General features: G+C 43.1%; 2 protein-coding genes across 5 annotated transcripts in view; one reads left to right on the top strand and one right to left on the bottom strand.

Moving 5' to 3' along the window:
* The window catches only part of slc27a6 (solute carrier family 27 member 6), a 63,674-nt gene extending 57,867 nt beyond the window's left edge, over positions 1-5,807 (bottom strand). The window contains exon 1 of one of the 2 annotated variants that reach the window (XM_078955541.1): positions 5,195-5,807. In XM_078955541.1, coding sequence (XP_078811667.1) covers positions 5,195-5,738 — 544 coding nt within the window. In that variant the 5' untranslated portion in view covers positions 5,739-5,807. The remainder of the gene's footprint in view (positions 1-5,194) is intronic. The other variant, XM_023960484.2, reaches the window with a different exon arrangement.
* Positions 5,189-26,863, top strand: dcp2 (decapping mRNA 2). 3 transcript variants are annotated; one of them, XM_020701812.3, is made up of 10 exons: positions 5,189-5,321; positions 12,181-12,332; positions 14,778-14,894; positions 17,390-17,488; positions 17,560-17,712; positions 17,780-17,892; positions 18,205-18,309; positions 19,573-19,681; positions 23,588-23,639; positions 25,677-26,863. In XM_020701812.3, the coding sequence occupies exons 2-10, from the start codon at positions 12,219-12,221 to the stop codon at positions 25,805-25,807; spliced, it is 993 nt and encodes a 330-aa protein (XP_020557471.1). In that variant the 5' UTR covers positions 5,189-5,321; positions 12,181-12,218; the 3' UTR covers positions 25,808-26,863. The 3 variants fall into 3 exon arrangements, with proteins under 3 accessions (XP_020557471.1, XP_004086637.1, XP_078811668.1); XM_004086589.5 differs by lacking the exon at positions 5,189-5,321 and adding an exon at positions 10,024-10,277 and having other exon boundaries at positions 14,767-14,894; XM_078955542.1 differs by lacking the exon at positions 5,189-5,321 and adding an exon at positions 10,075-10,277.
* The last annotated feature ends 131 nt before the right edge of the window (positions 26,864-26,994 follow it).

Below are 26,994 nucleotides of genomic sequence, written 5' to 3'. Positions count from 1 at the left end.
AGAAGGGCGAAAGGGAAGCTGGGTGTGAGATGGTTTCCTGAACCTTTTGTGGTGGTCTCTCAGCTCTCCGAAGGTAGCCCAGTGTATATTCTGCGGCCAGAGGGTAAGGAGGCACCAACCCGCACTGTGCACCGAAATAACCTGCGAACATGTCCCCTTGTTCTGACTGAGGATGCTCCACCACTGAACCCGAATGGACTATCAGCTGACCTGGAGCCCAAACTTCCCCCTCCAACATTGTGGTTGCCAAGACTGATAATGGGATGCAACCCGCAACCAGTTAGATGCCCTGAAAGACAGCCACCAGCTGCTCCACCTGACCCTCCGGAAGCATTCGAGGGCCTTGAACCTCTGCGTCGGTCTGGAAGGTCAAACTTTGGGAGACCTCCGGTGAGATATGAAGCAGAATAATGTTCGGGACGACCATTGTTAAAAGGGGGGGAAATGTCAAAGGTGGGCCGGAATGTGTGTAATATTTGTGCTGATCCTTAGTATTTCTTTTGGTGTTGGGTGGTTTTGTGTGTTGTGCTGTTTTGTTTAGTTTTTTTTTAACTTTTTGCATGCGGTTTAATTTTATTGGATCATGGACCTGATTGCACACACCTGGACCTCATTGGCAGAACTCCTCACCACTGCCTAAATGGAACTCTGAGCGGTTGCCGGTGGTTGAAGCACCTGAGGCAGACGCACGCAGCGCAGCGCAGCGCAGCTGAAGCGTGCCGCAAGGAATGAAGCTCTGGGTGAGAGCCAAAGGAAGGCGGACCAGCTGATCGCCAGGTCGACGCCGACATTGAAGACGTAGCGGGAGCCGTATGCGACGGGGGCGTCGACCGTGTGGAGGAACGCCGAGGCTGACCGAGAAGTTGCGTGTGGGACCTGAAGGCCTGACAATCGGTGCATAAAGGAAAGTCTGCTCTCCCGACCTGCCTGGATGCGTGTGGCTGATGTTGGTGTAACACCCTGAAGTTTTCCGTTTTTTTGTGTGTTCGTTTCAGCCGCACAGACGCTGGTTTTTTCCCCCTCCACAGCCGGTTCCAACGGTGGACTTCGGGGGCGCAGCTTTGGGACTGGACTCTTTTTTTAGCTGGGACTTTTAATCAAAATTTTATGTCTTTTATTTTTTTACCAATTTACAGCTGTTTTTAGATTACTATTTATTAAATCCCTTTTTACATTTTTAATTGTTTTTAGTCATTTTTGCACAGTATTTTATTGAGCTGATTCAATCACCAGTGTGACAAAGGCGCCCACACACACACGTGTCACTGTCCACCTTTATGGGAATCTACATTGGTTTATGTAGCGCACCATCAGGTGTAGAGGACCGTCTGAGACAGTAATCCATGCTCTCCACACATTTCTGTCATTCTCCTTATTCGGAGCCAGCCAGTCGTCCCTCCGACGCCTCCAGCTGATCCAGAACACTGCTGGTTTCTGGTTGGAGCGCATGTGAGGAGCCGCATCACCCCATCTTGGCTGGTTTTCACTGGCTAAAGAGTTCATTTTAAGATTCTTTGATTTGTTTTTAAATCTTCGAACAATTGGGCGCCGCTGGACCTCTCTGAGCTTTTCTGTCCTTAGACCCCCGACCCGGAGCCTCAGATCAGCTGGAGGTACCGAGGTTCAGGAGGAACCTCAGAGGAACCAATGTTTTAATTTATTTTATTTTATTTATTTTTTTTACTTGTCCTGTCCAACAGCTGGGCAGACAGATGAGAACTGAAGGCCTCTTTTGTTGGACATATTTTACTTTAACAATAGGGGTTATGAATCTTCAGACAAACCAGAGTTATGTCTGAACAAACCCCTTTTGGAATCGAGGCCAAACTTTATTAATTTTAATTGTTTTTGAAAATCTTTTGTGGTGGACCGGACGGAAAAGGAAAGGAGGGAAGAGAGATGGACGTTAGAGAGGGGGGTGGGGGGGTAGGAGGGTGATTATGGGAGGGGGGGGGATAAAACCATGAAGCAGCATAAAGCAACAAGCTACTGGATGTTTATCATTACGGTAAGGTTCAAATGTAATACAACTCTCAAAGGGGCGGGGCCTGTCCACACACACTCAAATGTTACATGTACACAAATGTACACAACACCGATAGTGTTCACACACACATACTTATGCCTTCAAACAAACTAATGTGAAACATTCAACGCAAACTATTAGTTTGCGTGATTGAAAACCAATGTTTTTGATCTGTCCACTGAAGCTGAATGTTAGCACTAAGGATTCAGCAGAAATCCTCACTGTTTGTTAGAAAAGACTTCTAGAAAGACAGTTGATAGCCAGGCTTTGGACACAGCAGGAGACTATGCTGCTGTGTCCAAAGCGCGCACCAGTGTGTGTTTTGTGTGTGTGTGTGTGTTTTGTGTGTGTTGGTCTGACTGTTTTTATTAGTTTAGTTTTGCTTCCATTTGATGTTTTTCTGTCTTAAGTCACTTATATCCTTTTTTACCTTGAACTCTTTTCATCTTTTAATGTGTTTTGAATGTTTTGCGAGTTTCTTGTACATCTGGTCTAACTCTGGGCATTTTAAGGTGCAAAACTACTGACCCCGTGTCCTGACATTAAAAAAATAAAATATATCTTGTTCCCACAAATTATTTTCTTGTTTGCATGAAAGAATATTCTGTTCCCAAAAGATACCATCTTGTTCCCTCGAAATAATTATTTAGTGTGAACGAAATAATTATTCACGTCATAAGTCATTCATAAACACGGATATGCTCTCCATCTGGCCACAAAAGCCGCTTTCAGCGGTAACCTCTGTGTCTCTGGGACCCACATTCGTTCAAGAAAGGAAAAAGAAAAACAAGAATGATCAATTCATCATTGTCTCAATAAAAATAAGAAAATATCATAAGATTTAGGATGCCCAAGCTTTGTGCTTCACCACATCGCAGCGATTCTCCGGACATATTCAATTCAATTCAATTTTATTTGTATAGCCCAAAATCACAACAACAGTCGTCTCGATGGGCTTCGAAGTAAAACATGAAATCAAAAGGATCACGAATACAAAGAGTTCAATAGAAAAATACTAAAATGAACTAACAAACTGACTAAGCTATACTGGCATCCCTGCCCTTAGACCCCCCTTCGCGGTAAGGAAAAACTCCCAAAAAAAACGGATTCCGGAAAAAACGAAGAAACCTCAGGGGTGTCCACATGAAGGAGGGATCCTCCCCCAGGACGGACAGGCGATTTACCAGAACTCTTAGAGAAGAATTAACTTATCTAAATCTACAACTACATATATAAAAGTCCAGCAGACGAGCTTCATCCAGCCGTGGTTGTGGGGACAGTCAAAGGCGCGAGTCGAGCCGGAGACAGGAACCACAGCCAGGTGTAGGAGCAGGAGCAGAGACGAGGTACTCGGTCAGGCACAGAGCAGAGACGAGCCAGAGATGAGCCAGAGGCAGGAACCACAGCCAGGTGTAGGAGCAGGAGCAAAGGCGAGGTAAACGGTCAGGAACTGGAGCACGGATGAGCCAACTGGAGTCTGGAAGCACTCCCACTCCCAGGAGGGGAGAGGAAAAGAGGGACAATACATGAATCGCACTGCACCAAACAGAGGCATGGAGAACTAAATGATAAATTATGATCAAGAATAGAGGAGAGGAAGGGTAGAAGTAAAAAAGGAAAGAGGACAGAACCCCAGTGCACCATAGTTACCCCAGCTTCAACTTCTAGCAGCCTTTTAAAAGAAATAGTTATTATTAAGTTTAATTTAAACAAACTAACATGAAGTTAAATAATCTCTGAATACTAACTAGTCTGACAATAAGCCTGTCCAAAGAGGAATGTTTTCAGTCTAACTTTGAATGTAGAAACTGAGTCGGCCTCTCTTCCATGAGCTGGGAGTTTATTCCATAAGACAGGGGCTTGGTGGCTAAACGCTCTACCTCCAACCGTACTTTTACTAATTCTAGGAACCACAAGCAGTCCTGCATTTTGCGAGCGAAGTGTTCTGATTGGTTGGTAAGGGACTATGAGGTCCTTAATATAGGACGGGGCCATTCCATGTAAGGCCTTATAGGTTAACAGGAGGATCTTGAACTTAATTCTAGAATCAACTGGGAGCCAATGGAGCGAAACTAACACAGGAGTGATGTGATCTCTTCTGCTGGTTCCAGCTAACAATCTAGCTGCTGCGTTCTGAACAAGCTGGAGACTTCTTAAGGAACTCTTAGGACACACTGCTAACAAAGAGTTACAGTAATCCAGCCTCGACGTAACAAATGCATGGATGAGTTTTTCAGCATCACTCTTAGAAAGTATATTTCTGATCTTAGCAATATTCCACAGGTGAAAAAAAAAAAAAAAAAAAAAAAAAATAGCATAGCTCTTAGCTCCGCCGCAGAGCTCTTTAGCTTGTCTTGCCGGCATTTGGGTACCTGGCTGGCCGTCTACCGGCCATCAAGCAGCAGTATGGGATATTGAAGTCTAGGGTCTAATAGGAATAATAATATTCAGGACTTGTCTTTTATTAACATACTCGTTAGCCGTCACTTCACGTCCGAAGGCTACATGCTACCTAGCCCATCATTAACTTTTTATTCACATCATGGCATTCATCAACTCATTACATTACAAACTCTACAAAAGCATCATACTCGTTAACAGTCCCTTTACATCTGAAGGCTAGAAGGCTACATGCTACGTGTCCCATCGTGCATCACGTTTTCCCCAGAATGCATCTCAATCAATCACTTTGTCCCTATAAGTGTGGTGTAACAACAAGACAAATGATTGGCTGGTAGTGATGCGTGATCCATGATGGGATACGTAGCATGTAGCCTACTAGCCTTCAGATGTAAAGTGACTGCCAACGAGTATGATGCTTTAGTAGAGTTTGTAATGTAATGAGACACACAGACAGAAACGTGAAGCTATCTGCTAAATCCAACTATTGCTCACATCTGTGTTTATGAATCACTTATGACATAAAGTTAAATAATTACTTTTTTCGCACAAATTAATTAATGCGTGGGAACAGAATATTATTTTGTGCGAACATGATATTAATTTGTGGGAACAAGATTTAGACCTGTGGGAACGAGATATATTTTAGTTTTTTAATGTCAGGACAGGGGCTCCGTACAAAACAAACAAGTAATCACATTCACTTCTACCGTGAGCCCGGCCCGTCTCGGATCGGTGGTTCGTTTCTCCTGCAGGACACAGTCGTACCTGAACCCACAACCAGGGTCCGGGCGCCGCAGCAGTCCAGGCAGTGCAGCAGAGACCCGGATCTGATGTTGGTGTTGAGGAACGCCGCCGTGCAGCCCACCTTGGCCAGCCCGAACCACACGCACAGGTAATCCGGTTCGTTGTTCATGAGCATGGCGACGCAGTCTCCTCTCTGCAGCCCGACCGAGTCCAGAAAGACGTTCGCCAGCCGGTTGCTGCGCTGCTCCACGTCCCGGTAGGTGTGCGCGGTCCCCTCGTAGATGACGAAAGGCTTGTTGGGCACGCGCTGCGCCTGCTCCACGAACCTGTCCAGGACGGTGCGCACGCTGCGCCTCCACCTGTAGAACTCCAGCCTCGCGCCATACCGGACCACCCGCAGCAGGAAGACCAGGTCCCGCCAGAAGTACGGGAAGCAGAGACGCTGCAGCGCGTGCGCGCAGACCAGACCGGAGACTGCAGCGGACAGCCAGCCCAGAGACAGAGCCATGGTGTCTACGGCGCTGCCGCACTCTTCACTGACTGCACACAAGCACGCACGCGACATCAAAACACGGCTCCACCTGCCAGGTGCACCGGAACACAAGTTCCTTCAAAATAAAAGAGGCTGGGTTGAGATAAAGCATCAAAGGTAGAGTGTGTGTGCTTGTGTGTGTGCGCGCGGGTGTCCGTGTGTGTGTGCGCGTGTGTTTGTGTACGTGCTTGTCTTTGTGTGTGTAGGTGTGTTGGTCTGACTGAAACCAGGAGCTTTGAACTGAACAAATTCTGAGTTTTATGACCCATTCCGGGTCTTTGGTTGAAACCTTGATTTCATGTTTTACTTCGAAGCCCATCGAGACGACTGTTGTTGTGATTTTGGGCTATACAAATAAAATTGAATTGAATTGAATTGAATTGAAACCTGCAAGTGTTTCCAGCCACACTGAACCCGATCTGTGTGACCTCAGTGACCTCAGAAGCAAAGAAAGCACAGTCGGGGAAGGTAAGAACTTGGAAGGAGGCCTTTAACGTAAAGCTGTCAGTCGGTTACATGTGCAAAATATCTTGATGGGATCAATGGTCGGATTAAAATCCAACTGTCTACATGGGATCAGAAAAACTTTTTCCGATCAGAACAGATGTTCACATGGTCACAATTTCGGTGGGACTAAATTATTTGGGCGCAGTAGTGTTGAAAATACCGGAAAATACAAACTGAGTTGCCATAAACATTCATGCAGCAGCTCCGTGATATTGGAGATGATCTTCTAAACGTGTTTTTATTAATGTTACGGTTATTATGAAGTGCCTGTTCGCTCATCATTTTATTGTTAATCCGTGTGGTCAGTGTTTTTTTTATTGTGGAAGAACGGAGCTCCCAGGAGTGGACTAACATGCGCTAGCAACATTAGGCAAGCCTTGATGTTTGATAAAATCCATGCGGGATACGCCGCAATCTGCATCTTGGCTGCAAATATGTGGAATAACATCAGCCTTTATTTTGTCGGGACACGACTGGAAACACAAATCCACGTGAATGTTGAACGGTTTCTAAGGACTGAGCCACATTTCTGCTTTGAACAGCTCACACACCGCCCCAAAGCCGCTGTGTGAGCTGACAGTCCGAGCTCTACTCGGACACACGGTTCTCCTGCGTCCGGCAGCCGCCAACCCAGAGCGGCGGGACGGGTCACAGTCTGAATTCTTCCACACATAACAAAACGCACACGTAACAAAGCATCCTCCCCTCCCCTCAAACAGAAAGTTATTAATCCAGCAGAATACGTCCCCGTATGACTTCTGATGTGTGGACAGAGGACAATGGGCCATTGAGGTGTTGAAGGGAAAGCGAACCACTGCTCCGGTGCTGGGCTACTCAGATTTCTCCCTTCCCTTCATAGTGGAGTTGGACAGTGGCAATTTTTCCAATGGGCAATGTGGGCTGTGGCCCAGGGCGCAATCTTGTAGGGGCCCAGAAGCGCCCAAAAAACAAGAACAAACATTGACAGTTTTTTCCCCTGGTGTTTTTCTAGACATTCTAGACCCACCCATTTCCACGTAAAGTTAAGGAAATTTGCACTAGGATGCTCCTACGATTATGCCAACTTGCTGCTGTGATGGCAATGGGGAAGGGGCGCACCGTCCAGTGTTTCGCCCAGTGTGCCAAACTAGCCAGGGCCACCTCTGGAATGAATGCCAGTTTTGCAGGTCTTGGGGCTCTGCTTTTTCAGGGACAGGAAGGGAACGTGACCGATAGCATATGCTAGCAGAGGTCTGAGGCCCACAGAATGAAACCTGTTGACCTATGGCTCCATGGAGTTTCAGTGGGCCATGCCTGAGAGGTTCAGTCAGAAGTGTGTCCATACAAACAACAACCCCCTCAGTCACCTGTCTACAGATAAGCTTCCCAGGACCGGGTCGGGCTGCTCAACCGGCTTCTTTCAACTCTGACATCAAGTACAGGCCTGGTCGCAGCAGCAGCAGGAATGCAGATGCGCTGCCAACACTCTAACGTGTTTGGATCTTTTGGTTCCAGGTTGCTCCTTTCCTTCAGCTCTACAGTCAGAGTCGCTCAAAGTCAGTCAGAGCTGCTCAGGCTCCAGCTGGGTCATTCCCCTCAAACCGATCCAACCATTAGAGTAAATTAAACAGTCTGCCTTGAAATTGTTCTGAAACAAGACATTTAGATTTTTGCATTGCTTCAAATTTGACAATTTTATTGTTGCATATTCTAAACTGAAACTTTTTTACTGCAGCAGGTTAATTCTTGTCATATGTAATGAGATATTTGGTGAATATTCATCATTCTTATCAATAGAGCAGAACTCCAGACCTGTGTGAGGCAGTACCCTCCCTAATTCAATGCCGTCTGCTAAGAATGCTCAAACCAAGAAGAAGTAGTTCCCAACCACCGGGAAACTCAGAGAAATGATCTACACAGTGGAAAATACTGTAAAAACGGGCCCCAAAGAAATGGTTCAAAACGTTTGACCCAGGTTTTCTTTAAATAAGGAAAAAAATCTGACTCCTCAAGACATGTTTCAAGATTATTTTGCTTTGAAACCAGTTTCTTGATAAGATTATTTGTCTCGTAAGACAGAAAATGAGACTTTTCACTTTCTTAAGATTCTGTTTTTGCAGTACAGCTATTTTAATATCTCTGCAATGGATGGAGGATGTGTATGTAACTGTCTGCAAGAAGAGGTAAAAGTATTGAGAAAGGGACAATGATGGATAGATGCAATGCTGCTGGAAGGAGGAGGAGGTTGTTGGGAAGATGGGATCGATAGACCTGAGTGGAGGACGCCGTCATGACCCGACTTACAATCTTCTTTGAAAACGTGGATAGTAAATGTGAATTTAGCTAAATGAGACTATAGAACATTGATTAATGCAGGAACCAGACTGATCAAAGAGTTCAGAAAAAACCTAGAAGCAGGGAAATAAAATGCGGGATGATTGACATATTGAGGAATGAGCGTCCAGACTGATTTCTTTTGTTTTTGGAAAATCTATGGAAGTGATTCTGTAGCATAATTCAAAATAAAAGTCAAAACCAGAAACTTTTTTTTTCTTCTAAATGAAGCTGCATTTTTTGACTAAAAATTAAAATGAAAAATCAATCCTTCAAATTGCTTTTTCATTTTATACTTAAAAACCGCTTATTCTGTGTCATATTTAAAAGGAAAATGCAAAGAGGGGATTGCATTTTATTTTCACACCCAAGGTGCGAAAACCACCCTGCAGCTTCGTGCTGATTTAGCTGTTGAAGGACAGCTGGAGTCCCATCAACAGCTAAACCAGATTTCACCATGATAAAAGTTTGCTGGTTGGACCAACACACACTCAGCGCGAAGCTGCAGGAGACTATCTTCTAAATGTGCTTTATTACTGTCATGATAATTATTAAGGGCCTGCTCGCCCATATGTTTTTAAATCTGTGCGGTCAGTGCTTTTTTCTTCCCTGACGGACCTGAAAAACGGGTTAGCATTAGGCTAATATGTGCTTAAAACATTAGGCATGGATGTACTTAAAACTGCGGGCAATGAGCATGTTGGATGTAAATACTGTATGTGGGAAGAACATGTTCTTCCACTTTCGGCTTCTCCCATCAGGGGTCGCCACAGCGAACGAGTCGCATGGTAGATTTGGCAATGTTTTACGCCGGATGCCCTTCCTGACGCAACCTTCTCAAACCGGGCTTGGAACCGGCAGAGGTAGAGAAGGGAAATATGTGGGAAGAACATCATCCTTTGTTTTATCTGGAAACACAAATTCATATGATGGTTCAGAGTTTCTCAGATCGCAGCAGCACTTCCGCCTTCGGCGATCTGGAGCTTCGGATCGCGGGGCTTTGCGCTCCGCTATGCGGTCCGAAGACAAAGCTTGTCCGGGGGGGAGTTTTGATGAACAGCGGTGCGTCCGAAGGAGGACCGCATAAGGCGCCCTCTCCTCTGCCGCTAACACAAAGCTCCACTGCTCCTAGCATGTCACACGGAGAAAGCACTGACGTCATCGCCCCCCCCCACCCCTCCCCGCTGGAAATGCTTTTTTCGAATTGAATTATGAGGCATTATTCGCAGGGTGGATGTTAAAATGAAAATGCAATACCTTCTTTGCATTTTCGTTTTAATTATGATGCAGAATAAGTGGTTTCTAAGAAGAAATGAAAAAGCATTTTGAAGTTTTAATTTTTTCATTTTAATTTTGAGTCATTTGATGCAGTTACATTTTGAAAATGAAAAAGCATTTCTGGTTTGGACTTTTATTTTGAATTATGCTGCAGAATCGCTTCCATATTACAGGAGTTGGAGGCTACAAATAAATATGACGTAGTGCTCAGTCCTCCCTCCATGCCAGCAGGTGGCGCATGCGCGTCCAAAAGTATGTGCAAACCGCCGCCAGACAGAAGAAGAAGAAACCGCCATTGACGGTCTCGCGCTTCACAGCCAGCGGTTAACAGCGATTAACGTCGTTTGATGTTTTCTGCTGCCAAAAGTCTTTACGTCCGCGCGGCGATGTGAGGGAGAGGGGGCGGAGCGATCACGTCAACATGGAGACCAAACGAGTCGAGATCCCGTCGAGCGTCTTGGACGACCTGTGCAGGTGAGCCTCAGTTAGCGCCTCATCCCGAAACATTGCGATACCTCCCGGTCACCTTTACACCCCGCACAGCCGTGACTCTCACCTGCCGCCGTCTGACCGGGAACCGGTGATGTAGAAGCAGGTCACGTTACCAAATGTTACCGTCCCGGTCTGTCCGGCGAAAGACTGCGGTCAGAGTGTGGCTTCAAAGTTTCCCGGTTGTTTTGAGAACGGGATTCTTAAGTTGAACTATTGACATCTACACGATGACGCGTGTTTTTAGGAGGTAGAGTTGTAAACAAAGCAGTATTTAATGAAAAAGGAGTTTTTCTGCTGCTGCTCTCTGTGTTCAGACCCTCCTGCTCTTCTGTTCATTTCTAAACACGACTTTACAAACAGCCACATGAACAATGGCTGCTAGTTCGAGTTCTGGTTCCAATCCATCAGCGTGAGTCCAGCCTTAAGCTGAAGAAAGGACAAACGGACCTCAGACTTTAGAACCGGGACCAAACTTTTGGTTCCTTGTTATCAGAAAAGCCCCAAAGCGGTGGCAGCTGGCAGCCGGTTCGGTGCTCAGCCTTTGGCAACTTCAGACTTACCAACACATGGCTGTGGTGGAGAGGTCTTCCCATTCATTCATGACACTACTGACAGGAATTTCTGAACTCCAAAATGTTCTTTTCTTCTATGTCAACACCATGAAAGATGAAAACACATCCGTATCAAACACGTGTTCTTCATAAAAACATGTAAAGTCATGAAACTCAGCCAAACATGAAGAAAACCGTGAATTCTTCCAATGAAGCGGCTGAATGCTGCCATGGAGAATCTACTGGGTGTGTCTGTGTGGAGGCGTGGCCCTGACCGGGTTACCTGGTTAGGTCCTCAACCAAACCAGCAGATGCTGAGGTTGTAGAGCACAGACAGAAAGAATCGACACTGGAAACAGACGTGTGGAGCACAACACAACCGTTTTTACAACAACTGTCTGAGATTGGGGGGTGGGGGGTGTCAGTGATCTGTCGGTTGAACTGAAGAAAATTCAATAATGGGACTGGAGGATGGCTGCACGGTGGTACAGTGGTTAACGCTCACAGCAAGGAGGTCCCTGGTTCAAGTCCCGGATGGGGACCTGGACCAGAGCACCAATGGAGGGGCTTTCTGTGTGGAGTTGGCATGTTCTCCACGTGCACGCGTGTGTTTTCTCCGGCTTCCTCCCACCGTCCACAAACATGCTTCATAGGTTCATTGGTTAATCTAAATTGCCCCTAGGTATGCATGTGAGTGTGCATGGGTTTGCGGTTGTGGCCCTGAGGCAGACTGGTGACCTGTCCACGACGTCCCCCGCCTTCACCCGTAAGTGGCCAGGATAGGCTCCAGCAGTCCCGTGACCCCGAAAGGGAAAAACGGTTAAGAAAATGAACGAATGAATGATTGGAGAATGTTAATTATTACGGAGACCTTATGTACCAGCGACTCATCAAGCGTGTGGTGGATGTTCCTTCTGTTAGCCCACATTATCAGAGAGGGGAGCTTTTCTTTATGAATAATAATACATGCTGTCATCTTTGTTTGGGCTCACATTGACCTTAAGTGCACAACCAACACAATGGGCCTTACTGTTATTAGCTGGACATTTGGGAATTATTCCAATCACAACAAATGTTATTGATCATGTAATATGGGATGTTTTTGCCTATTGTGCAGTAGAGACTACTCTGGTTTTGATCTGGTCTTTATAAAATAAAGTGAAGTAGATCAAATTCAGTACTTCATTCTAGGAAAGAGCTGCTAAAGAGGCTGAAATAGTTATCATCAAAGTCTTTCTAATGACAGCATCCACAAACCCCATGCCTCCAATCATGGCACAGTATGTCAAGTATATATGAATAGGTAAACCTGTAACATCTCTTCTTCTCTGCAGCCGGTTCATACTTCACATTCCAAGCGAAGAGCGGGACAATGCTATCCGGGTCTGCTTCCAGATCGAGTTGGCCCATTGGTTCTACTTGGACTTCTGCTTGCAGAACACACCAGGAGCGCCTCATTGTGGCATCAGAGACTTTGCAAAGGCTGATATCCTTACATCTGCTTCATTGTGGGCGGCAGTGGCTCAGGCAGTCCAATGACCGAAGGGTCGGCGGTTTGAGCCCCGCTCCCCCATCCAGCTGTCGTTGTGTCCTTCGGTGACGCACTTCACCCTCCCTGCCTCCACTGGTGTATGAATGTGCATGAATGTCCTGGTGATGGTCAGAGGGGCCGTAGGCGCCAACTGGCAGCCATGCCTCTGTCAGTCTCCCCCAGGGCAGCTGAGGCTACATTAGTAGTTACCATCACCATTGAACTCTTTGTATTCATGATCCTTTTGAGTTCATGTTTTACTTCAAAGCCCATCGAGACGACTGTTGTTGTTATTTTGGGCTATACAAATAAAATTTAATTGAAGTGAATCACCAAGTATGAATGAATGATGGACACATTGGAAGAAGTTTGAGCACCAAGAAAAAGCACAGATAAACTCTAATCCATTATTATTATTATCATTATTATTATCACATTACATATTTTTTGTGTAGCAATTTACACTTGAATACACACACTGTAGAAATAAGATTTTGTTCCATAGTGTTGGTTTGTCCACCTAAAAAGAAGTCTGTCATCCTGATGGTGGCTTCACTTGACCTGTGATGGATAGAAAATCAAAAAAATTCACTTGAAAGAACTGACAGTTATTTTATTGTGAAAAATCAGTATTTGATCCCACAGGAACCATCAAGGGTTCTGGTTCACACAGACTAGTTAAAGACTCCCAATCAACCTGTCACCTGAGTTGAAGACACCTGTTTCAACTAATCAGCTGTAGAAAAGACACCTGTCCACAGAATTACCTGGCGGGGTTTCCATGACCATGAGAACAGAGAGAAGTTTGAAGACCTTCATTATTCAGAGAGTGACTGGGAGAAGCTGCTGTGGTCCGATCAGACCCTCATCTTTGGCATCAACTCAACCCGTTGGGTTTGGAGGAAGAGAAATGACCCCAAGAACACCATCCCCACTGTCAGGCATGGAGGTGGAAACATTATGGTTTGGAGTGTTGTTCTGCACATGGCTGCTTCATGGTGTGGATGGGAGCATGGGCGGAGCCATGCACCGTCAATTCCTGGCAGAACCTCTTTAAAATGGGTGGACGGGTCCCCCAACAGGATCATGACCCAAAACAAACAAGACAACCAAGGAACGTCTGAAGAAGCAGCAGGTGGGGGTCATGGAGCGGTCCCGCCGGCCTCTGGCCCCCAGTCCTCTAGAACAGTGTTTTTCAACCTTTTTTGAGCCACGGCACACTTTAACCCTGAAAAAAATCCCGCGGCACACCAGCATCCAAAAAAAAAAAATAGCAGAAATTCATGGTCTGTATTGATCGACAGCGCCCCCCCCCCCCCCCCCCCCCCCCCCCCCCCCCGCAATCTCACGTGAATTTTTGTGATAATTGTGGCAGAAAAAGCAGGAAGTTGCGGCTGTTTTTTTTCTAAGAGATGAACCAACAGCTAAAGCTCGTCTTTAGCTGGTATATTTGTTAGAACTGAGCGACTTTATCAGCAGAATTAAGAACAAGGAAGTGAATACTTTAAGCACTTCTGATTGGTCAGACTGATGACATGTGATTAAGCCTTCAAGAATGATTGGCGGAGACAGTTAAAGGGACGGGACTTTTCCTTACACAGTTATAGTTGCAGCTAAATCGCGGTACCGTGATTTTTATCAAAATGTCTTTAATAGAATTAAATAAACACAAAGAAAAAGTAATTTTAAGATCTTTTATATTCATAACTACTCAGTGTTTTATCAGGGCCTGTTTGGATGAACACAGAGCTGAAATCCTGGAGATGGAAAATGTTTTTAGATCAGTTAATGAGGATAATTTCTCCACGGCGCACTTGACCATCTCCCACGGCACACTAGTGTGGCGCGGCACACTGGTTGAAAAACACTGGTCTAGAAAACCTCTGGAGAGCTGAAGTTGACGGTTGCTAAGCAACAGCCATCAAATCTAAATCAGAAATCATTTCCAAAGAGGAGTGGAGCAGAATTCCTCCTGATCTGATCACCAACGATCACCAACCTCTGAGCTGCTGAGGGTTCAGCCACAAAGTCCTACGTCTTTCTGACTAGAGGTTCACAGACTTATTTTCCTCAATGACATGGATACATTCTATGAAGTGAATTGCTTGATTTTGTTTGTTATTTGAACCCACTACTATTAGAATGACAGACTGTCGCTTCCTATTTAAAGTCCCACTCCAGCCATTTTTTCTATGGTAAAATTGTTTCCGGTGGACTTTTCCTTCTGATTATGCAGTTTGTAGCCAAAATCCAAGCTCCTGTGTCTTTTTTAAGATGCATTTCTTGTACATCAGCAGTAGCTCATTAGAAATTCACATCTGAGTTGTAGTTGTTCTGGTAAAACTGATCATTTCTATCAGAAAAAGAATGTTTTTCTTGACAGTCATACTTTTTCATCACTGCCCTTTCTTGTTGCCTCATGGAGAGGAGGTGCAGAAAGTGCTGGAGCAGTGGAAAGAGTACAAGATGGGAGTACCAACGTATGGAGCGATAATTCTGGATGAATCCCTGGAAAATGTAGGTTGATGTTTTTATTTATTTGACCAGGAAGAAAATTCTTACATTAAATACATAAAATGGAATAAAACGCATTAATGAATTCAAAACTACGGTGGCCGACAGGGCTCACACTACATACAAAAGAAACAACAACACAAGAACATAACCGCAGCACAACAGAAATGAGGACTTTTCTTTCCTAACAGTGGAAAAAAAAAACAATTCAGTTTCAAACTATTCGGCACTCCTGAGAGCTACGTGATATTTGGACAAGATTAGGTTGTTTTCTTACTAGATAACGTAATTTCTTACAAATATACGTTTGACTAAAAATATAAATATACCCAGCTCTCCACATAGTGACATCTGCATCTAACGGTCTTTGTGGGTTTTTTTAAATTTACGACTTTTAAGTCATAAATATATGAGACAAAAACTTGTAAATTTACAAGTTTTTATCTCATAAATTTCGACTTAAAATCTAGTAAATTTACGAGAAGAAAGTGCTAAATTAACGAAGAAAAAACACCAAAGCTGTCTATTTATCGGAGCCTAGCTTGAAGATGAAATATGTGGAGCCTTTTGTGAAGCTTTTATCCGGATTATAGATTTAAAAAACAAAGAGATTCTGAACCTTTTGGTGATTCAAAATCCGATTATTTTCAGTGGAGCCGTCTTTCCAGGGTTCGTGTCGGTAAAGCGGAGTTTCATCTGTAAAATAAGGAGCTCAGAGACACGTTTTGGTGTAGAGGACCGCTGCAGCCTTTATTCTCCTTTTCATTCACACAACCTGAAGTTCATTTGTCTCATTACGTCATGAACCTGTCATCTGAACACCAATGCAGAAGGTAAACTGTTATATACGCCCCCTCCTCCAGGAAAAACATCCTGTTTCTACATAAAACACAGATGAAAATAGTCTGTTATATTAGTAGGAGAATGTTGAAAATGCTAGAAGGTGCTCCTCGTCAGAATGAAGCGTCACACAGACGTAGAGATCTGGTCTTTGGAGGAAGAAAGAATTGAAGTGGACATCTGCAGGGACACCAACGTCTTCATCAATGGCTGCAGAGATCCTGCAAACCAACCATCAATAGATAAAACATTAATAAATCATAAATCAAAGAAATGAGATTCCAAACATTTGGAACGTTATCAATAAACATTCAACTCACCTGTTCCATTGAGTTTAGTGGGTCTGCTCTGCTGCTGTGTGGCGTTCACTTGCTGCTCTGTAAAATCACCTCCACTTTAATCTCGTAAAATTACGAGTTTTTTCTTGTAAATTCACGGTTTAAAGTCTTGTAATTTTACTTTTCTTTTGGTGGCCCTAAAACTCCGTCAAACTGAATAGTTTGAAACTGGATTGTTTTTTTTCCCGCCGGTAGGAAAAACAAAGTCCTCATTTCCGTTGTGCTGTGGTTTATGCTAATGCTGGGGTTATGTTGTTGTGTTGTGGGTACTTTCGTTGTGCTTCGGGTAATGCAGATGTGGTTTTTCTTTTGTATGTGGTGTGAGCCCTGTCGACCACCGTACCAAATAGCTACAGGTGAGTGATTTAATATCCAGCTCCTTCATAATAACATCAAATTGCAGCAAAGTTCGGAGCTTAGGAAGTTGAATTGCTTTTTGCAGAAAGCTCTAGTCTGCAGGTGCCTTAAACCATTTTTCTGATCGAACACTCGGGACTGACAGCGGGTAGACGGCCTGAGTCCCTTATATTTGTGCTAGTGTGTAACCCTACCAACCGGTAAGGCGGGCCAACCAACTCGCCAATACCATCCACAGTCATGAGTTCATGAGATGCAGTTTATGAAACGCACAGAGGCATGAAAAACCGAGTCCAATGTGCGCCGAGCCTCGACAGTAGCATGTGTGTCTAAAACATATGCTTAATCTAAGCATTTTAAAATATAGAAATCACTTCTTTGTGTCATCATACAGTATTTCAATGAAACACCAGCAGGTTTCTAACCCGTCTAAAATTAAATCTGAATGACAGTAGCTGTTAAATGAGCTCTGATGAAGTAGCTGGTTGATGATGATGCTGGTTTTTTCTTCTTCAGGGTCCTTTTTTTTTTAAACAAAGTTTTCTGCCTTGTATTAAAAATTCAGACCAAGTCCTTTCTTAGCAGATCAGCATCAGCTGCTTCCCGAACAGTAAACTGACTTTATGGCACGTTGTGTGTGATGTCCAACACAGGAACACAATGGACACTTCAGGGGGCACTTTCTATTTTGTGCCATTTTCTAAGTTCCTGGACCTTCCCGGGTTGGGTGGGTGATGGGCTGGAGTGTGGGGCGGGTCTCCCTTGTGGGGTCCTTGTTCATGATGAGGTGGGGGGGTTTTCAGAACTCCTGGGGGGTGTTGTGCTGCTCATTTGAGGCTGGAGGGGCACCTCGGTGAGTGGAGGCGGGAGGGCTGTTTTCTGGCTTTGTCTTCACCAAAACAAACGTTGCTGCCAGCTGAAATGTTATGAAGCATGTGGTTCCTGTCCTCCTCGCCTCCACAGGTCCTGCTCGTTCAGGGATACCTGGCAAAGTCTGGATGGGGATTTCCAAAGGGAAAGGTCAACGAGGGCGAAGCTCCCCATGACTGTGCCGTTCGTGAAGTAACGGACAATCTTCCATTCAATTCCATTTTATTTCTATACTCAGTACTAATGACCGTTGTACTCTTCAGGTTTTGGAAGAGACGGGTTTTGACATAAAAAAACGTATTTGCAAAGACGTTTACATTGAACAGAAAATTACAGACCAGTTGGTTCGGCTTTATATTATACCAGGAGTGTCGAAGGATACAAAGTTCAACCCCAAAACAAGAAAAGAAATCAGGGTATGTAAGACCTTACAGTATTATGACGTACTGCGTGTTTCATGACGTACTTTTACTTCTCATGCAGAATATTGAATGGTTTTCTATCGAGAAGCTGCCTTCTCACCGGAATGATATGACCCCAAAGTCTAAACTTGGACTTGCCCCTAACAGGTTTTTCATGGCAATCCCATTTATCAGGTATGTGTATACTCACTTTGTTCATGTATAGAATTATTCATCTCTTGTTTGATTGGAACTTATACACAAGTATTGTAAGTGGCATGAATTTGATTTTAGCCTCTTGGCTGCAGCAATAATTTATCTTCTGACAGTTTGATTATGTTAAATTCATAAAGCATCAGTAAATTAGATTTACTTCTCTGTAAGGTAAAATTACCGTGCAAGACTTCTGTGCACTTTGTGCTAATGTGTGCATGTTGGGTGTTATTCTGCGTTATGGTGGATCCCTCTTTGGTACCGATGTGACGGTTGTCTGTCCCACCTTGACAGACCACTGCGGGACTGGATCAGCAAAAGTGAGGGTGAGATGACGGAGGGGGACGAAGATGTGGTTAGTAACCGAAACCTCCACTGCAAACCGTCGGAGAGCCTTCGGTAAGTAAAGCTCTTCTGCTGTTTTATTCTTTAGATTTTTGTTTAAGCCAACTGTTGTCCTTTGCTCTTAAACTTCAGTTTTAGTGACTAAAGTTTAAGTCAATGTACATATACTGCAGAATACATACACAATACATACACTACCCAAACATTAGCTACACTTGTTGGGATTTGGACATTTCTTTTGTTTTACTTTTATTAGGATTATTTAATGAAAACAGCAATAATTGAAAAAAAAAACGATTAATTTTTCCAATTACAGTTAAGGTACAGATATCTTCTTTTAACCTTGAGCAAAACCTCTACATTGGCTGCTAGCTTTTGGATTGACAGTTGCTGTTGTTTGGTTGACACCGTACTCCGTACTACTGTAAAACTATATAATAATAATAATAAATTAGTGCAGCACTAGGTACTGCCCTGGCTTTTTAAAGCAATTCGAATATGACGTCATTGATTTCACAAAGTAAACATTTATTTGACATGAGTGTTTTGTTACAGCTATTCATGAATCCACTGAGTTCTGAAGATGAAAATGTTGGTGATTTATTAAAAAATACATTAAAATATGTATTTTTGGCGCAGTGGTTAGCACTCTTGCCTCTCAGCAAGAAGGCCCCGGTTCAAGTCCCAGCTGGGGGACCTGAACCAGAACATCAATGGGAGACCTTTCTGTGTGGAGTTAGCATGTTCTCCCCGTGTATGTGTGGGTTTTCTCCGGGGTCTCCGGTTTCCTCCCACCGTCCAAAAACATGCTTCATAGGTCAATCGGTTAATCTAAATTGTCTCTAGGTGTGCATGTGATTGTGAATGGGTGTGTGATTGTGGCCCTGAGACAGACTGGTGACCTGTCCAGGATGTCCCCTGCCTTCACCCACAAGTGGTCAGGATAGGCTCCAGCAGCCCCATGACCCCGAAAGCGATAAAACGGTAGAAAATGAATGAATGAATGATGAATACATTAAAATACATGTTTTTGCACAAATTGTTCAAACGCAATGCATTGTGGTCTAGATTTGGACATCACTGCCAGCAAGGAGATGTCCTCTCAGTGCCTTACCCACCAATTTTAACCGCACCTTTTAGAACACACACCCTTTATGCCCCAACTGTATACACTCCAACGCACACAAACGCATAACACAAGGAAGGAAGGACCTCTCATCTGTCCCTACCCCATCCCTGGCGGGGGGAACATGGCCCTCACAAAACCATATCAGAAAAATATCCTGACTGATCATCTTTTTTTCTTTTTTGTTTCAGGGCAAAATTTCGCCATTCTGCGAGCACAGAAGCCATTGCTGGGGATATCCATCCAAAACAGAAGCAGCAAAAGAATCTGGGATACACGGGCCAATATGAGCTAAATCAGGTGAAAATGCTGTCCAAGCTTAAACTGTTGCTTAGTTGAATGGGTTTATTTTGGGGTCTATCTAAAGTCTGCTTTTAGACATTTATACATGCAAAAATAATGTTATATTTGAAATTAATTTGCTTTTTAGAAATTTGTTTCAACTCTCAATGGCCATTAGGCACACATGTCTACTCCTTAATGCACATTTCTAACCAGCCAATCACATGACAGCAACTCAATAGATTTAAGCAGACATGGTCCAGACCATCTGCTGCAGGTCAAACCAGCATCAGAATGAGGAAGAAAGGTGATTGAAGTGACTTTGAACGTGGTTGTTGGTTCCAGACGGGCTGGTCTGAGGACTTCAGAAACTGCTGATCTACTGGGATTTTCACCCACAACCCTCTCTGGGGTTTACAATTCACACAGACTCACCAACACTGGACCATAGAAGATGGACAAACGTTGTCTGGTCTGATGAGTCTCCATTTCTGCTGCCACATTCAGATGGTAGGGTCAGACTTTGGCCTCAACAACATGAAAGCATGGATCCATCCTGCCTTGTATCAACGGTTCAGGCTGGTGGTGGTGGTGTCATGGTGTGGGGGATATTCTCTTAGTACCAGTTGAGTATGGTTCCAACGCCACAGCCTACCTGAGTATTGTTGCTGACCATGTCCATCCCTTCATGACCACAGTGGACCATCTTGTGATGCTACTTCCAGCAGGATAAGGCTCCATGTCATGAAGCTGGAATCATCTCAGACTGGTCTCTAGAACATGACAATGAGTTCTCTGGACTCAAACAACCTCCAGACAGCTTGGAGCTGGGCAGTGAGGCAGGCAGACGGATAGACGGGCTGAATCAAACAATGGTCTCTGGAGCCAAATTGTCCAAATTGATTAGCTCGAGTCAGTAAGAGGACAATCTGGCACAGAGTGGTTGGAGGAACTGGGCTTTATGGTGTTGTCGGATGAGGAAGTGGCTCCAGCTGAGAAGGGGATGGAGCAAGAGATACATGCAGGAACAGAGTCTGGGATCCCAACATGAGGTCTGGATGCCTTCCTGGGGAAGTGTTCTGGTGATGTCCCATGAGGGAGAAAACTTTCACTGTGACCTTTTGACTATTCTAATTGTAAATACATTTTAAAACCTGCAGATCATAAGCTTTTCTTTGGTCTAAACTCCCCCAACAGCTTAGTTTTGTCTTCAGTGACAGCTGAAGCTGCAGTGCCCTTGTTCTCTACCCTTTGCTTCCAGTTCCACAGAACAACTAAGGGCTGTAGGGACCCCCTGTTCTTACCCGCTATGTTCCCACCAAGCGGTCAACTAAAGGATTGCTTCTAGCTCTGCATGTCCTCATGTTTGTCCAATTGTTCGGTGTCGGTTGAAAATTTATAAAAATAATCCATTTTATCTAAAGTGCCTTTCTTGCCACTCAAGGACACTGTACATGGCTGAAAAAATAAATAAATAAATAAAATCAGCCAACGGTTGGATGAGGAATCATAGAAAAAAAGGCAGATTTAAAGAAGTAGGTTCTGATTCAAAGATGGGCAACGAGTCAATGATGCGGAGGTCCAGGGGGAGAGAGTTCCATAGTTGAGGGGCCGAGTGGCTGAAGGCTCTGCTCCCCATGGTGACCAGTCGGACGGGGGGTACGGAGAGCTTCATTGAAGATATGAGGTGTACATATGAGGAAGATCAGATAGATAAGGCGGGGCAGGTTATGGAGAGATTTGCAGGTGAGGAGAAGAAGTTAAAATATTTTTCTGTATCTGACTGGGAGCCAATGGATCTGCTGAAGGACAGGGTGATTGGATGAAATGGTGGAGTTCTGGAAACAATACGGACGGCTGAATTCTGGACCAGTTGGAGTTTACTGAGAGTTTTTAGTGGTTAACCAAAGAGAAGATCATTTCAGTAATCAAGGCGTGAAGTGACCAGAATATGAACCGACATGGAGGCAGAGTGGACAGGAAGGGAGAGACTAGGACGATTTATACTGCGCAGATGAAAACAGACGGACCGAGTCATGTTGTTGATGTGGGGTTTGATGGAGAGTGATCTATCATGAATGACACCCAGACTCTTTACCTGAGGGGCGGGGCAAACTGAAGCAGAGTCAATGGAGAGTGTGAAGTTTGGAACTTTAGAGAGGGTGGATTTAGAGGCAACAAATAATATTTCTGTTTTATCACTATTTTAGAAAGTTTTAAGTGAACCAGTTTTAAATTTCAACTGGAAGTGAGGGAGGAGGGTGGGAGAGAGGAATTGGGTTTACTGTAGAGATAGAGCTGGGTGTCATCTGCATAACGATTATAGTTAATATTGAATTTATGGAAGATGTTACCAAGTGGAAGAAGGTAAGTGATAAATAAAAGAGGACCAAAGACAGAGCCTTGGGGAACACCGAAAGAGAGCGATGTGGAATGAGAATTGAAAGATTTCACCTGGATGAACTGAGTGAAATAAGAATGGAACCAACGGAGGGGGGTTGAAGTAATGCAGAGAGAGGAAAGTCTATGGAGAGAGCTGAATGTAATCTGGTGTCAAAGGCCGCACTCAGATCAAAGAGGAGAAGAATGGTGATAAGTCCAGAGTCTGTAGCACGGAGAAGGTGATTAGAGATTTTCAGGAGAGAAGTTTCAGTGCTGTGGCTGGGAAGGAAGGCGGATTGAAAGATATCAAAAACACTATTGTGTTCCAAATGCTGAGGAAGTTGAGAGGTGACTATTTTTTAAATAAGGGGCAGATTGGAGATAGGTCAAAGATTAGATTAGATTCTATGATAAGGGAGGAAGTTTCACTAAGATTAGGCATTCGAAAAGTTGGAAATATATGGGGGGTCAGAAAGGATGAAGGGCGGGACAGAGGAGTGAAGGTGAGCTTGTATAGTTTGATTTTTTTGTGTCAAAGTATGACAGAAAGGAATTCGCAGGTATTGGTGAAGTACTTATGAGGGGGAAGGTTATCGGGGGCCTGAAAGATATTATTCATGATTGAAAAAAGAGTTTTAGGATTGCCTTTGTTGACACAAATCAGTTGAGAGGAAGAATCTGATCTAAGTGATACTAGATCTTTGTACATTATGAGATGGTTTGAAACATTTCTCTGTGCACAGACCGTCCAGTTAGAATTCAATTCAATTCAATTTTATTTGTATAGCCCAAAATCACAACAACAGTCGTCTCGATGGGCTTCGAAGTAAAACATGAACTCAAAAGGATCATGAATACAAAGAGTTCAATAGGAAAATACTAAAATGAACTAACAAACTGACTAAGCTGTACTGGCATCCCTGCCCTTAGACCCCCCTTCTCTGTAAGGAAAAACTCCCAAAAAAACGGATTCTGGAAAAAACGTAGAAACCTCAGGGGTGCCCACATGAAGGAGGGATCCTCCCCCAGGACGGACAGGCGATTTACCAGAACTCTTAGAGAAGAATTAACTTATCTAAATCTACAACTACATATATAAAAGTCCAGCAGACGAGCTTCATCCAGATGGAGTTGTGGGGACAGTCAAAGGCGCGAGTCGAGCCGGAGACAGGAACCACAGCCAGGTGTAGGAGCAGGAGCAGAGACGAGGTACTCGGTCAGGAACAGGAGCACGGATGAGCCAACTGGAGTCTGGAAGCATTCCCACTCCCCAGGAGGGGAAAGGGAAAGAGGGACAATACATGAATCACTGCACCAAACAGAGGCATGGAGAACTAAATGATGAATAATGATCAAGAATAGAGAAGAGAGGAAGGGTAGAAGTAGATGAGAAAAGAGGACAGAACCCCAGAGCACCATAGTTACCCCAGCTTCAGAAGAACTTATTTATTTTATGGATGATTTCTTGTTTCCTGAGGAGGCTCTACTGAAGTGGAAGATGTTTTACTGCCTTTCATCAATTCACTGTTTCTGTTTCAACAGAAAGATGATAAAAAGCCTCAATCTAGAAGACTGCAAGACATTTCTACTGAAGGTGAGTGGAGCACCTGACTCACAGAGGCCGGCTAACTTGAAGTAGTTTCAACGTCACTCTTCTGGTTTAAGTTTGTTGAAGCAAATCCTATGAGCTTGATGCCAGCTAGAGCTGACGAGGACCGGGCAGAAAACATCCGTTGTTTTTTCCTTTTTCCCAGCGTAATTTAACACAGCACACACTATTTAAATGCGCTTTCCAGATTTTGGTTAGCCTGATGCGGGACCACTAAAGGCTGGCATGTTGTTTCACATGCTTAGAAATCAAAGGGTCTTTACAGACTGGTTTTCACGTTGCATGATTACTTTGGAACATTATCTACATTCTGTTATATACTATGTAATGTGCCTGCTATATTTTCAATACATCCGTCCCTCCAGGATCTCTCTAACCTTTTTTGGTGATGGTTGCAGCAGAAAACAGTTGCTGCTGTTTTTCTAAAAGTTGTTGTAACATCTTCCTGTAATAGTTTTGAACTAAAGTGTCTGTAGGTGGACGTACACATCTGTAAGTAGTTGTTTTTTCTCTGTTTATTAAAGTGCAATTTTATGTAACCTTACAAAACTTAAATATTATTGACGATAATCCTTTTTAAAAAAGGATTTATTTTAAATAATGTGTAAATTCATAAATTTGACAATTTTCCACAAAAACAACCTCCATTATATTCATGTTATTCTGTGAAATTGTAACTAGAGGAAAAAAATTAACAAGCTGAGGTTTTATTTTTTTTTTCTTATGTCTGAAGCAAAATGTTACAACAAAAATGGGGGGGGGGGGGGTCGGATAAAAACAAATATTTTAGTCCAGTTTTTTGTTTAATGTGCCTGTCGACCACTTAGCCTAAATTCTGTTACTTTTGTTTTGTTATTGCTTATATTTAAACCTTTCCTTATCAACAAATCATTAGATCTTCCATCAAGTGGACTTAGTGTGGCTTTAAAAAAGATGTGGTTAATACTTCAAACATTAAATGAGCTGATATCTCCCCTAAAGACAAAAACACTGGATTTCTGTAAACAAACATTCCTGCAGACTTTGTTTCATGGCTGTTCTATTGTTCTGTCGTGCGTTATAGAGGAACAAAGGCGCTGATGCTGAACAGCCTCGTGTCTCTGAGCTTCAGTGTTTGATGCGTGTCAGGAAGCCAGTTACACCAGTAATTTTCATCGTATCCCACAGACTCGTCGCTACAAGGAAGTGGAAAGGGTACCACGTCTGCTTACTTTGACTGATGAAATGATTGAGCCTCTAAAACTGATGGACGGAGACAGTTTGACAAAACTGTGAGAATTGAAGGGGTTTAAGCAAAATGGTCTGGAAGCCACGTCACTGCGGGAGTTGAGTTTTGTGAAATGTTGCATTGATAACAATCCTGGAGGGTCTGATGTGTCTTTATAGTGAGCGGAGAATACCACACAGCCTATGACACATTTTAGCTCAAGAATTATTAGGGATTCATCGTTATCATTTTTAAAGACTTCACTTGATACATTGTACTAAATAACATTCTGATTCTGGTGGTAACACAATAAATATAAAGTCCTTAACTGTAACTTTAATTAGCAAAGTCTCTGCTGAACCTGGGCGGTTCACACTTTGCAGGTTCTTACATTTTCAAAATAATGTGGTGTTCCTTTAGGAAATAAAAATGTGAGTTTTAATGAAAAATGCAATTCTCTCCAAGAGTAATGTTTCTTCAATACAATTGTTGACATATGAGTCCTTTTTGTGGCTGAGTTTTTTAAGTGAGGTTTAAAGGCTTCAAGCAGTTTTCACATCTTTTTGATGAAGACTATTATAACCAGAAGTATTCATATATCTTTTTGATGAAGACTATGATAACCAGAAGTATTCATATATATCTTTTTGATGAAGACAATTATAACCAGAAGTATTCATATATCTTTTTGATGAAGACTATGATAACCAGAAGTATTCATATATCTTTTTGATGAAGACTATTATAACCAGAAGTATTCATATATAATTTTTTGATGAAGACTCGCATAACCTCTGTCGCTTCTTTTTCCACAGCTGTGGCTCCAGGCCCTTCCAGCTGCCATCTTACAGTTGAAGACAAAGACTTTGCTCTTTCCATGTCGTCAAAGGCTTTTCTGAATTTCAAATTTGACCGAGATGCCATCATGAAGTGTTTTGACTTCTGAACCACATTGTCTGTTTTATCCGGGTTTGCCTTTAAACCTTGCAGTCTGTTGTTGGATATTATGCTCTTTCATAAGCTGCTGCTTCCTTTTACAAGCCAAATCTTCATCATCACTGCTTACTAAACTGTCAGTCTTTTGTAAACAGAGTAAAGATCACTTGATCTGTTGTGCTTTTTCAGATTTCAGCCTTTTGTCTTATAGATAATGAGAGAAACAAAGACTGAGCAATAAGATCTAAATCTGTAAAACCTGATGAATTTGAACTATTTAGCTCTGTAAAGATATGAAACTGCAACAAAGATTGTAAGATTTTTTTTATATTCAGCAACTAAACTGATGCTGAATATATTTTGAAATATTTAGAATTTTGTAGTGGTTTTTAGCTAAACTTTTGCAGCTTTTATTAGGGTTTAATAATTACTGTGGTTGAAAACAATTTCATTTTGAAAAGTAGAACAAAGGCATGTTAATTCATGGTTTAGAAGGAAAAGAGCGACTTGTGTTTGCTTTTCTTCAATCATGTCAGTTGTTCATGGAATAACTGTTTTATCATGGAATAACTGTTTCATACATGTAAAGTTCTGTTCAGTCTTCATCTCATCGTTGGTTTTTCTTCTAGCAGCCAAACTTTCTTTTAATGATTTGTATTTTACGTCAGTAGTTACGATTTAGGACGTTTTAACGTTTTTCTTGGGTTATTGTCTGTTTTCCCCTGTTACTTAGTTTTTGGTCTCATTCTTTTAACAGATGTCCACAGACAGTAAACATGTTTCAAACACTGAATCTTGAGCTATGAGTCGAGGAGAAAACGTCTAATTCTGAAGAACCACTTTGTTTTATATTGGCTAGATTTGCTTCTTCTGCTGTCCAGTTAGCTCACAGTTAACTCATAATTAAATATGTTGTATTGATATTGACATTTTAAGTCTACAGTGCTTCAGGATTCATAATATTTTTTATAAATGAAACAAAAACATTCATCAGATTCATGTGTACAAACTGTTCTGTAAGTGGCTGTTGGAAACAAAATAAATTCTAACCTGTGATAGCTACAAAGTCTTTTTTAATGAAATCCACACATCACAGGTAAACATGGCACGTAGATGTCTCTGCTTGAAGCCTAGCTGTCACTCTTTGGTCACATCACAGCTGAAACCTTCCTCCTGTTGCACACATCTCTTTATTCC

The sequence above is a fragment of the Oryzias latipes genome, chromosome 12 (assembly GCF_053564925.1).
Source record: "Oryzias latipes strain Hd-rR chromosome 12, Olatipes_Hd-rR_3.1".
Classification (NCBI taxonomy): Eukaryota; Metazoa; Chordata; class Actinopteri; order Beloniformes; family Adrianichthyidae; genus Oryzias; species Oryzias latipes.
This window is presented reverse-complemented; position numbering and strand designations above follow the sequence as displayed.